This window comes from Anastrepha obliqua, chromosome 2, assembly GCF_027943255.1.
Source record: "Anastrepha obliqua isolate idAnaObli1 chromosome 2, idAnaObli1_1.0, whole genome shotgun sequence".
Classification (NCBI taxonomy): domain Eukaryota; kingdom Metazoa; phylum Arthropoda; class Insecta; order Diptera; family Tephritidae; genus Anastrepha; species Anastrepha obliqua.
In genome coordinates, this window is record NC_072893.1 from 109236227 (window position 1) to 109249914 (window position 13688).

The window sequence follows — 13688 nt, forward strand, 5'->3', positions numbered from 1 at the left end:
TGAATAATTAAATCGTTAAATCGATCGACTATCGCGAACATTTTCTTCCCGTTTACAATAAATTAATTGTTTCGTTGGCTCCGTGTCACGTTACACCATGTTAAACAGTACACCAAAATTGGCCAAAAAACGTTCTTAACATACCTTCATTTGAAAATCCGTTGACGGTAATACCAAATTTTGATACTCAATACTTTATCTTACCGCGGCGACATTTTTAATTGAACGACCGGCACGAAAGTGCGCTGGTGCTTTTACGTCTTGCACCGGGCCATTAGATTCAAAATTTGATTTTCGATTTTTTTAGCTTTTTTATTCCGAGCTTCATATTATAACAACCGAAAATATTATATTTAAAATGTGGTTTTCACAAACGCACCGTTTTGGTAGTGGACTCCCATTATTTTTATGTTGTCCTGGAACGTAATCGGAATTTCAAACTTCACAGGTCTTATCGCATAAATTGAAAGTGTCAAGATGCCACTTAAAATGAGCAATCATGAATCAACTATAGAAGATTACGTGATACGAAGAGAAAGATAAAAGATGATTTTCTGGTCATGTCGTCATACTTTTGACGTCATACTCTGCCCTGACAAAGAAAGTAAGCTGAGTTCCATTTGACGGTTACAAAATTTCTAGTGAAGTGTAGAATAGTACAGTAAATCTGGTACGCCTTTTTTCGTGAACTAAGGCTGCATACCACTAATGAATTTTAGGCCAGTGACTAACCAAACTCGTATTTAGGAATTCGTTTCGTTTTCTTTATGCTTATATTTTTATTGATTATATTTCATTGTTTCGATTTATTTTTATATATTTCACTGTTTCCATAATTTCTACAGAGAGGAGCTAGCAACAGCTAGAAGAGTGAAACAAATGATCGGTTTATTCAAGGGGGACAGGTAAATGATGAAATACAGTGTAAAAAAATATGATTTTTCATTCCCAATTGGCAAAAATGCACTAACTACACTGAGTAAATGATGTACACTAGAACAAACTCTTAAGTTTGCACCAAAACTAACATTTTGCAGTAATTCCATCCTAACCTATACACAAAACTAAGACACTTTATATAGACGTACATACCGTATATGTTACAGTTACTCTTAGAATAATTTTCACACAAAGTAAAAATAACACATTTGGGTACAAAATCTTGAGGTCTTCTGCAAGGGAAAAGATCTTCATTCTGAAAATTCTAGCGTCTGTAATACAAATTTAGCAAAAGAAATTGTTGCTCGATCAACGTCAGATGGCTTAGAAATATGTAGCGCACAGCATTCTTCCAGTTGCAAATTTGTGTATGCCTACGTCGGCCGCCGTAGCCGAATGGGTTGGTGCGTGACTACCATTCGGAACTCGCAGAGAGAATGTAGGTTCGAATCTCGGTGAAACACCAAAAATTAAAAAAAAAAAAGACACATTTTTCTAATAGCGGTCACCCCTCGGCAGGCAATGGCATACCTGCCATGAAACAGTTCTTCATAAAAATATCTGCCGTTCGGAGTCGGCTTGAAACTGTAGGTCTCTCCATTTGTGAAATAACATCAAGATGCACACCACAAATAGAAGGAGGAGCTCGGTCAAACATCCAAAAAGGGTGTACTCGCCTATTATATATATACTACTGTGGGCAAAAAGTAAGGTGCATTTGGTTTTAAAATGAAAAATCTTTATTTATTCTTGTAAATCAATTTCATCCCCTTCAAAATAATCACCCCTCGATGAAATACACTTATACCAACGATTTTTCCAATCCCCGAAACATGCCAAATAGTCCATTTCCGGTATAGCCATCAGCACCTTCTTCGATTCAGCTTTGATCTCCTCAATCGACTCGAAACGCGTTCCCGGAGTGGTCTCTTGAGTTTTGGGAATAGCCAGAAGTCACACGGACCCAAATCAGGCGAATACAGTGGTTGCGGAACGATATGTGTGGAATTTTTGGCGAAATGGTCACGAAGAACGAGTGCAGTGTGAGACGGTGCATTATCGTGATGCAAAAACCAAGAGTTGTTGGCCCATAATTCTGGTCTTTTTAGACGAATTGCTTCACGTAAACGACGCATAACGCTCAAATAATATTCCTTATTAACAGTTTGGCCAGGTGGGAGGAATTCGTAGTGCACCACACCACGAAATGGGGAAAAAATGGCATCATGACCTTTATTTTTGAACGACTTTGACGTGCTCTTTTCGGTCTGGACTCGCCTTTAGCACGATATTCGCTTGATTGGTCGGTTGTTTCAGGGTCGTAAGCATAAATCCAAGTCTCATCTCCCGTAATGATGCATTTGAGCTTGTCCTGATAGTCTGAAAGCATTGTTTCACACACATCAACGCGACGACTTTTTTCCAAGAAATTGAGAGTTTTCGGTACCAAACGAGATTTGACTTTTCGTAGGCCTAAATGGTCTTTCAAAATGGTTTTCACAGATCCTTCTTATATTCCGATCATATCAGTAAGGTCTTTAACAGTCAACCGACGATTTTTGAGCACTAACTCCTTCACTTTATTGACGTGTTGGTCATCTGTTGACGTCGATGGTCGCCCGGAGCGCTCCAAGTCATCAACACGTTCTCGACCCTCTTTGAAGTCTTTGTACCACTTATAAACATTTTTCTGCGACATGGTCGAATCACCAAATGCCTTCTGCAACATGCTAAACGTTTCCGCAGCCGAAATTTCATTCCGCAAACAAAATTTGATGGCACTTCTCTGCTCAATCAAATCAGGCATTGTAAAAATCGAAAAATGCACTCTTGGTCGTTTGGTAAACACAAGCGTAAATATATTACTGATAATGACATTCACATGAAAGTGGGCCCAGATGTTATTAACAGTGCTGCCAACTCATGAAAAAAATAACTAGAGCGAAATTTTAATCCCACGAAGTTTGACAAATAAATTCACCTTACTTTTTGCCCACAGTAGTATATGTTTTTTTTTAACGGTTGTGGTATACACATTTGTTTTTAATACTTCGTTTAATTCATTAAGCGTAGGAATACCATATGTAAGAGTATAGTGTTACCAACACGCTGGGACTACACCTCAATGAGTTTACTACTCTCAGAAGTACCCAAATACTTCCTTCCTAAAGATGAGATATTAATTATGAACCCATTAATCTAAATAATTGGATTGTGACAGCTTTTAACTGTACTTGATGATTTTCGAACAGCCTTATTCTGTACCATTCTCGTGATCCTATCTGGTGTTTTCTCCACGTGTGAGCTATCCATTGCCACTTTCTGCGTTTGATTTGCCTAATGATGGGTTTCTTATTCGTTAATCTACACAGTGCACAGTGGTCCGACCAGAAGGCGTTGGCGGACAAAATTCAAAAACTCATTTAATTAAGCTGAAAATATATATTTAGGGGTTTTAAGGATCAGTGATGACGATTCTGACCTTAGTTTTAGCAAATTTTAAATTCATTGAATACTATAAATACATTTTTACTTCCGTAATTAGCTGGTGAGTTCATTTTTACATTTTTCACGACCCCAGAGAGTACCACGTGGAGGTTTACGGTAAGGTTATTCTCTCCTCATTTTTTTGTTTGTTTTTAGATTTTTTTAAATTTTTTTTTTTAATTTTTTTTTTAATTTTTTAATTTTTTTTTATTTTTAATTTTTAATTTTTTTTTATTTTTAATTTTAAAACTTTTTGTTTGTTTTAGTTTTTAAATTTTTTTTTGGATATTTAGTTGTTTTTTTGTTTTTCATTTTTAATTTCTTTTTTATGATTCAGAATCCTCGGTTTCTGATGAGCTGTTTTCTGAGGCTGGATCATTTTTCAAATTTAAAAGCGCAAGAACCTTTTTTGAAAATGGTTTTGGCTTGTTTTTCGGAACCTTAGTTTTTGATATTATAACTACATCTGATGAACAAAGCAAAGCATTTAATAAATCTGTCATTGTGTCAGTTCTCGACATTTTTCGTGTATTGTTTTGTCTAAAATTTTTCAAATCCTTATTGCGTGTTTCCTGAGCCTCTTCGGAGAGTTGGCCAATAGGCAGCAAAGCATTTTTAATAATTAAACTCCCATGAATTAATATTTTGTGCACGGAAGCCGGCATGTAATACCAATCATATAGTTGGACAAATAGTTTAGCAGAATCAAGGGCATATTTTTGAAATGCTTCAATATTAATATCAAGACCAGACGGTAATGTTTGTAAAATAGCTTGATTAAATGAATATCAATTCCAGTAATTTCTGATGATACTTCAGGAGCATTAAAAAACCTGCGAGCCGTGTTCCTATCATTTGTCGTTCCACTACCACCTGTTTTAGGAATATCCACCAATAATCCCATTCGACTTTTGGACATCTGTCCAAGTCTTTTTATTTTTTAAACTATTTTTTTCTTCTAGACTTCTAGCCTGCCATTTTTTGAACTCTAATCGATATGTTATGTGTAGTAAACATTCGAAAAATCTTATCCATGCATGTAAAGTGGACAAGCCAAACTGAAATGTAGATGGATCGGTTTCCTTAAGAATTGATTCTTCGATTTTGTTCATCATTATTGGCGTTGACCCACATACGTTGCATTTTTGAGATGATGATGTGTGGGTAAGAGCATTGCATACTTTGCCATCTACCATTTTATGCGAAATTGATATATTTAATTCATTAAGTTTAATTTTACTTGGTGTTAAATTATCTATTTGACTTTGTACCCAATCCCTTTCTTTCAAAGAAACTATCGAACTCTCTTTTATGAACTGAAGTCTAATAGGCACGCAAGTTCGGGAAGATGATGGGCGATCATTTTTCCAAACGATTATTTTCTCTGTTGTATTAGACATATTTGTGTACAATTCTATAGGTACTAGTGAAGTTATGAAGAGGTTTTGGTCATCAAACATTTCAATTGATCTCTGTTTATAAGCTGAATGGCCCGAACTACCGTCAAAGCAGCACTTCACAATTAAAATCAAATTTGGGATACATTCAGAAGGAAGGGTGATCAAATATATCGATCAGGTTTTCTTGACTTTTCGCTATGAGCTTTCAGTAGTTCCTTTTCTCTTGCGATACATGTCCATGTCCGTGGCTTCCCAGGACGTTGTGTAAACATTTTAAATAGTCTCGTCTTTTTCAAACTTACCTCCGTTGCGAGTAATGGTCAGTCTTGTAAGAGTATCTCTCCGAAACTCCCTTCTTTTTGGTCTTTGCACTTACAAGTTTGAAGTTAAATTAATTCTTATAGCCTAGACAGGCGACAGCGTTAATCGGGACTACCGGCGCAGCTAATTCTGATTAAAAATCCAGTGTGACAAACGCTTGTTGCGCGAATTAGTGAACAGCTGATTTGTTTGTTGAATAGTTTTGTCAGTAAACGATGAACGTTTTTTTCTGTTTGTAAGGTATTTTTAAACTTAGAAATAAAACGAAAATCATATGAAATACTTACTCCTGTTGGGCTCATCATATTGTTCAAGAACTTTAATGCTGCAATGATTGTTTTCAGCCTTTCTTGTTCTTCTCTTTAAAAATTTCATTTTTTTCATTGACAATAGATATTAAATATAATTTTTCGGCAATGTTGCCATCGGAAAGTTCCCTAATTCGCTTAAATTATGAGAATTAAGTCTAGTTGCCAATTCTCATTAGTTGCACTTAATTCCTGAGACAATTCCGAATTAAGTTGTTGTTGTTGTTGTAGCAGTATCTTCGCCCTGTCAGTGTAGTGTAATTACCGGTCGTCTTCGTCTAGCTCATCTAACGGTAGGCCCAGGAAACTGACAGTTTCGACGGGTTGGGTCCAGAGGGAGAGAGGTGTTAGATGAGTGGGTTTGATGGGGCATGTGAAGAGGTGGTTAGTGTCGTGCGGGGTACCTTCACATGCTGGACATATGTTTAGTATGTCGGGGTCGATTCTGGATAGGTAGGAGTTTAACCTGCTACAATATCCAGAACGTAGTTGTGCCAAGATTACGCGGGACTCTCGAGGAAGCTGGAGCTCTTCGTCTGCGATAGGTGGTGGTTGGACTCCGATAACAGCATTCGGGGGTCGGGAGCTTAAGAAGGTGGTAAGGGTCTCCCGATGAATGTCGTTAATTGCCTGTCTGTATACTGTCTGATCCTGGAGTGGTATGTCCGTTTTGTCCTGGATCTCGTCCACGTAGTTGAGGAAGTGTCTCCTGATGTGCCTGGGAGGTGGCTCAGGCTCGAGCAGGTGTCTGCATGGGTGAGGCCTACGGTGACACCCAAGCAGAAACTGCTTGCCGAGCATTTTGTTGTGCTCCTTAACCGGGAGCATGTGCGCCTCGTCATGCAAGTGTTGGATAGGGGACATCAGGATACATCCTGTCGCGGTCCTGATGGCAGTATTCTGGCAGGTCTGAAGCTTCGTCCACTGCGTATCACTGGTTCCAGGCGACCAGACAGGCGCGGCATAGTTAAGAACCGGTCGGCCTATTGCTTTGAAAGTCGACAGCAACATTTCTTTGTCTTTGCCCCAAGTGCTGCCGGCGAGCGACTTGAGGACCTTGTTGCGATTCTGTACTCTCGTTGCAATAGCGGTTGTGTGCGCTGAGAAGGAGAGCAAGGGGTTGTTTACCGTCGGTATTGGGGTATCATCGACGTGCACCTGAAGTGGCAGCTTGACCTCCTTTGTCCAGGTGGTAAAAAGGGTCGCCGTGGATTTAGTGGGAGAAAGTTTTACGTTTCTCGCAGTGAAGAAGCGAGAAAGGCGGGCGAGGTAGTCGTTTACTTTTGAGCATAGGCCATCAATGTCAATGCCCGAGGCCATTATCGTGCAGTCGTCGGCATATGAGACCAGTGAGACTCCCTCTGGTGGCTGGGGGAGTTTCGAAATATAGAAATTAAAAAGCAAGAGTGAAAGGACGCCACCCTGCGGTGCTCCTTGCTTTATTTTTCTCTGTTTTGAGGTTTGGTCTCTCCCAGTACACTAGCAATGTCTAGTGAACCGTTTTTTACCCGAATTAAGTCGTTAATCCCGCTTAACGCCACCGTTTGCCTAGGCTATTACACATTTTCCATTTTGACTTATTTCTGGCATTTAAGTTGAGTTTTGAGCTTTGGTGTAATAAGTATAAAAAATAAAAAAAAATAAAAAAAAAAACATTTTTCTAATAGCGGTCGCCCCTCGACAGGCAATGGCAAGCCTCCGAGTGTATTTCTGCCATGAAAAAGCTCCTCATAAAAATATCTGCTGTTCGGAGTCGGCTGTACCAGAATCTATTTTCGGAACCTTTTAATTTTCTTGTCTTGTACAGTGTAAATATTTGTTAATATATTCCCCGGTTTTACTTACTCGATTATTTCCTGTGAACGGTTTGTAAACCTAGTACTTGCTATTCTAGACCTTCGGAAAAAACATCAAATGCTTAAAACACCAAATTCGGCATATGTTGTATGTACAAGTAAGTTTCATAAAATTTTCCGGCAGGGACTTATGTGTACAACAACTACATAAACCACATACACATACACTTAACAAATTCTCATAACTTGTATTGTCCATACGTGTATTCTATGTCGCTATATAGACTTTGTTTGCACGCAAGTGTTACCAATATAGTCTCTAAATGAAAAAAAGTTAATAATTATATTTTATTATTTTTATTTTTTTTATTTTTATAAAAACCAAAAACGTGCATTAAATATGTCAGTGACGCATTGAGTACTAAGAGTCGAGCCAATGTTCCCGTTTACAAATTACTCTACTCGCCCACCAACAAATTTTTAGAAGCGATAGTTAGCGAAGCTGCAGAAAGTTTAAATATGCAAGGTTACGAAAGCTATCCGAATGCCAGCGCTTTGGAAAGCGAGTTAGTCACCAGTAACTACTTGACGGGCGTTCAATTTGACGATTCGCTATACAACATCACCGATTATCCGCGCAAGTTTGCGTTTTCGTTGCGCTTTCCGAGCGAACTTCGTACAGCGACACGATCTTTGGGTTGGACATGGCTAACTTCGAAATTGTTTCCGCTTATCGATTTTCCTGGTCCTAGAAATTCTGAACAAAATGACGGCGGTCTACCGGTGGGATATTTGAGAGAGGCTTTCTTGCCCGTACAACAGGCGCTCTCGATGGCCTACTTGAAATTGGCTGGTAATCAAGAAAATTTACCATACGTCGAAATGCAGCGTTATCCTTATCCAGAATATATAAGTGACCCTCTTATCGAAGCATTAGAAACGATATTATCTCTAATTGTGGTGCTAAGTTTTATTTATCCGTGTACGTCAATAACAAAGGTGAGTAGCAAGTAGATATATCTGGTGAGAAGCATTTCCTCCTTTTTACACACGAAAAGTGTCATTTATGTATGAAGAAATTTTAAACGACAAATGTAATTTAATTGCTGTGGTAATGAACATAAATAATACTTTTCGAATCAACCAATAAAATATAGATAATATAATCAAACCTTATCTATGTTTATATGTATGTACAATATTTATTATTTTGTGATATTGGGATGGTTCGCCTTTCCTTTTTTAGTTTTAGATTCAAACCACCTCAAACATTGGCATTAGTTTAATAATAGTTTAGCGTAGACAGGTTGATAAGGTAAAGTTGGACGTGCGTATAGGTGGAAGTATGTACTCCATATACCTTTCATGTCGTCTGCATTAAACCTCTTTCTTTCTGAAATCAAAATGAACAATGAACCACTGTTATCATTGTAGGCTAGCGAGAAAGCATAACTTCAAATATTTGAGTCGGTACGGCTACAGCTATCTTCTTAAATACAGTAAGTGGCAAACCGATTTTATCTTCGATTATATTTTTGCAGAGAGAACTTGGTGATAAATGCCAACGTCAGAGTATTGTGCAGTCCAGTTTCCATTCCATGTTGAAACCGCGCAACTTTTTGTATATGCGCTGGAGGAATCCATCCTAAAGGGTGTTTTTCTAGAGGTTAGGTTTTCAAGTTGGCACTACTTTTTTCGTAGATGGTCTTTTTGACAGCTGTCACTTGATTTATGCTCAGTTTGGTTTGCCATTTCATAATGAATAGACTTACACCTGAACAACGTTTGCAAATCATGCAAATTTATTACGAAAATAATGGTTCGGTTCGCGCGACGCATCGAAGAAAATTTTGTTCAGCGATGAAGCTCACTTTTGGTTGAATGGGTATGTCAATAAGCAAAATTGTCGCATTTGGAGTGAACATAATCTACAAGCCATTGCTGAGACGCCGTTACATCCTCAAAAAGTCACTGCTTGGTGTGCTCTATGGGCAGAGGGAATCATTGGTCCATATTTCTTTAAAAATGAAGCCGGCCTTAATGTTACAGTCAATGGAGAGCACTATAGAGCCATGATTAATGACTTTTTCGTGCCTGAATTGGACGATGTTGATGTGGACGACCTTTGGTTCCAACAAGACGGCGCTACATGCCATACAGCCAACGCAACAATCGATTTATTGAAGGAAACTTTTGGTGAGCACATTATCTCGCGCCGTCGACCTGTGGCGTGGCCTCCAAGATCGTGCGATATAACACCGCTGGACTATTTCTTGTGGGGCTATGTGAAGTCGCTTGTCTACGCAGATAAGCCCGAGACGATTGACGTCTTGGAAGAGAATATTCGGCGCGTTATTGCTGACATACGGCCCCAATTGCTGCAAAAAGTGGTCGAAAATTGGGCCTCTCGGCTGGAATTTATTCGAGCCAGCCGCGGCGGCCACTTGCCCGAAATCATTTTTAAAACATAATGGCAAACCCTTATCTTTATAATAAAGCTAAATTCTTGGCCATAACATTAAATTATATACGTTTTATTTCATCTTGAAAACCCAACCTCTAAAAAAACACCCTTTATTTTCAGCGTTCATTTCAGGTTTAATAATATTCTGTAACAAAAAAGTTTCAGTTGTATTTATTTCTAAATCTAGCAAAGTCTCACACACAAGTATCAGTGCGACGGATTACATACTCATTAGTCTTTCTCCTTCGCACTTAAACACTCGAAACGAGAGTAAATATATAGTTTCCCTCCTCATATCATTAATAGCAGGCTATTATCATATGTATGAACAAAATGTTTAACAAAATGGTAAGTCCACGCAGAACGCGTTTGCAGCCTGGCTTCACTCATCGAGAAATCCTTCAGCGCAAAAGATTTTTGAATTTTTGATTCGAGAAGGGCTAGATATTGAATGTGTGGACGACTCCTCTGGGGTAGTAAAAGCCAGAGTGGTTGAATAAGAAGGTTCGAGGCATGCCAAGAGAGGGACTCACAGTGTGATTTCTTTGTTTACTCTTGTAGAATCGCACTATAAATTGGTTGCTACTAGGAATGGATTGGGGAGGAGTCAAAGTAGTCGACTATGCCAAGTTTCCACAAATGATTTGTGATCTGATACATGAGGCGGTGTGAGTTAATCCAATCGTTGTGGCAGTGGCTTCTATGGCGTTAGTCTAGCAAATAAGCACTCTCGAATAGGAACGCTGGGCATTGTTCTAGATAGAACGCTGAACTAGAGTCGTTGACAAGAAGTGTGGGCTGAGTTCTTATCTTTGCGTCTAGATCTAGACATACAGCAGCAATCATGAAGGCTGTGCAACAAGTCGAAACCAAACCTCCAATATGAGGTATTTTCATATTTAGCCTGATGGCAGATAGAACTAGTATAACTAGTGCTCGATTTTCGTCGATCTCTGCAAGAGATAGGTAAGCAGGACAGACTTCAGCTCACTTAGGTCTCGTATTAAGGTAAGGTGCGATGAAGTTGATTATCTTGGAAAGAACACATAGGTACGTCCAGGGCCGTAGAGAGCATATCCGGGCCCCGGGGGAAAATTGCAAATGCGGGCTCTTTCCAATAATGTCTAATTCATATAAATACGTATAATCTCGAGTCCGGACTCCTCTGAGAACTCCGGGCCCGGGGAAAAAGTACCCGATCCGCCCCCCCTCTCGTCGGGCCTGGGTACGTCATATACTACGTTCAGACTGTTATATAAAGATTTTGACGTGATAACGTCTTATAATTCGATGTAGCCGGCTGCACGCACCAAAAAATGCGGTGTGACATTGCTCATATAGCGTTACCTTGCTCTTGCGGCGTTATCTTGCTCGGGCGGCGTTATCTTGCTCATGAGGCGTTACCTTGCTTGAACTGTAAGCGAGAGCGCGGAACGAACGACAAAGAGGCACAATCGGCCCCCGCGTTCGGTAACGTTCGACATCTGGCTCTCTCCTACTTGAGTAAGCATATAGGTATATGTATTTAAATTCACATATTTGTATTTGCATATGCCTTCTTCCTGTGTGCATAGTAATGCACCATTTCTCTGTTGAGAATAGGACGATGATAGGAAAAGTAGGAAATGAAAGGGAGTGTTTCGAGTGTAATGTGTATTGAAAAAGTCAAATGTTGTTGTTGTTGTAGCAGCATAAACATTCCCCATATATATATGAGGAATGCTGCTGAAGTGACAGTCCTTGGCCGGATATAAATCCGGGTCGTTCCGGTAACGTAGAACCGACTGTCGTGGGAACGGAAAAAGTCAAATCGATGATGGTGCCTCTTAGTGTTGTTGACTTATTAACGTCTGATTCACAATCAAAATTGAAGAAGAAAGATTCATGAATTTGATAAATGTTTCGTCATTTTTCACGTTTGTGTAAATGTAACTTGACCCATTCCATTGCGATTCCATGTACCTCCTTCTCTATATCCATACAAAATATCTATCAAAGAAATAAAATTAAAATTTTCTTTTGAAAAATGCAACCATTCCATTAGTATTTTCTTATGACGTTGTCACGTTAAACTATCGTCAGTAAACCGACTTTACAGACAACCTCTTTTTTTTATTAGATGAGATATTAAAAAAAAGTGCAGTTTGCGGTATCTCAAGGTAGGCATACATATTTTAGAGTTGAATGCTGCAACTTCAACAGTCCCGATTATTTCTTTTTTGTGCTCAATAGTACAAATGTCAGACAAATTGCGCTCCTTTTTTACGCCCTTATTTACAAATCGATTACAGTGCCACTTTCTCGGAGGCTCATTTGAGTACTCTTCAACCAAATTTGAAATAAATTCATATATTTACGATCTCTTAGCTCAAAAATTCTCTTATTTGGTTAAGCCCAAATATTCCATATAGTTTGGTCCTTGAAGGGCAATTTCATATTTGTAGGCCTTACAGTTCTGCCGAGAGGTACTGCGCTCGCTTTACATACACAGTAAAAATTTTAGTTTAATATTAATACCAATTTGGTGTTTATATATAACAATTCCAGAAAGTATAAGATTAAAACCATTCCGGTTTCAGAAAAAAGAGAGAGAAGTTAATTAAAATATTCTCTTTAAAAAACCAAGAATGAGACTAAATTATATACTTTTAAGGGTTTAAAAATAAAGCTAAAATGGTTTTGACTTTATACGAGAATTAAAATAAATTTAATAATAATTAGAATTAAAGTTAATCAAAAATTGAATTGAATGTAGAACTTTCTTGGAATTGAAAGTAAACCCTTGAATGATATTTTAATTCCAAAAAGGAATTGAATCCAAACCAAAATTGTAGTAGATTTAGTACATTGTTGACGAATCCTCAAAACAAAAAACAAAATAAATTTTTTAAATAAAAATTTACGTTTTATTTAAAATGACATAAATTTATATACATAAGTGAAATAATAATACATATTTCAATTTTATTCTATAATAATAAGAATAATTTATTCTAGTAGGTGGTCCAATGACCGGCACTGCGACCTAAAAGATCTTTTGTGTCAAGCTACCTAATTTAATATGGATGATCCTTCTGATCATCCGCGAAAGTTACCCGACCACTACATCAGGTTCTAGTTTGCCTAGTTGTTCTCTGCCTTTGGAAAGGAGTTGGTTGAAAGCCATGTTCTTCCAACAATTTTTCTGCTATACGTATAAACCTTAGTATATCTGTAATAGGAGCTTTCTTTATTTCTTCCGGATCCAGTTGATCACGGTGGAAAATTTGCATTCTGGTTCTAGCCAGTGCAACGCACTCGCACAATAAGTGCTCCGTTGTTTCATCATCCTCAAAACAGAGTCTACACTCAGTGTCCCTGAGAAGTTGAATTCTGTTAAGATGATAGTTTAGATAGTAGTGGCCCGTAAGAAAGCCTACTATTTTCCTGATATCTACTTTCCGTAAGTTAATCAGTTCCTTTTTGTAGGTAAAAGGTCTAACCAACCTCTTGGCTTGACGAAGTTTCAGATTATCTTCCCAGTAAGCTATTCTGAGAGTATGTTCCCACTGGTCTACCCTAGATTTAGCTTCCGCCCAGTTCATACCACAATATGGTTCTGGTCCTATAAGGTCTGATGTCGATCCAGCCCTTGCCAGTTCATCAGCAATTTCGTTACCCTCGATTCCAGAGTGACCTGGAACCCAGCAAAGTACAACCGTATTTTTTGTACTTAATTTTTGAAGATTGTTTACACATTATTCCACTAGTCTCGACTCCAAAGAATGAGACATTAGTGCTTTCAGTGCCGCTTGGCTGTCCGAATATATAGTTATGTGGGCCCCTTTGATACCCCTTTTTAGATTTGTCAGTGCACAGATCGAAATCGCTTGGATTTCGGCCTGGAAGACACTGGGCCATTTGCCCATGGGTTCTGAAATTTTTGTGTTGGGTCCAAAGATCCCGGCACCAACTCCAGTATTTGTTTTTGAAC

At 38.5% G+C, this 13688-nt stretch overlaps 1 protein-coding gene across 1 annotated transcript in view; it reads left to right on the forward strand.

Annotated features, from left to right (window-relative positions):
• Positions 1 to 13688, forward strand: part of LOC129239035 (phospholipid-transporting ATPase ABCA3) — a 62474-nt gene that overhangs the window by 16887 nt on the left and 31899 nt on the right. Inside the window, exons 3-4 of the mRNA XM_054874305.1 lie at positions 846 to 905; positions 7659 to 8250. Of these exons, the coding sequence (XP_054730280.1) occupies positions 846 to 905; positions 7659 to 8250 (652 nt within the window). The remainder of the gene's footprint in view (positions 1 to 845; positions 906 to 7658; positions 8251 to 13688) is intronic.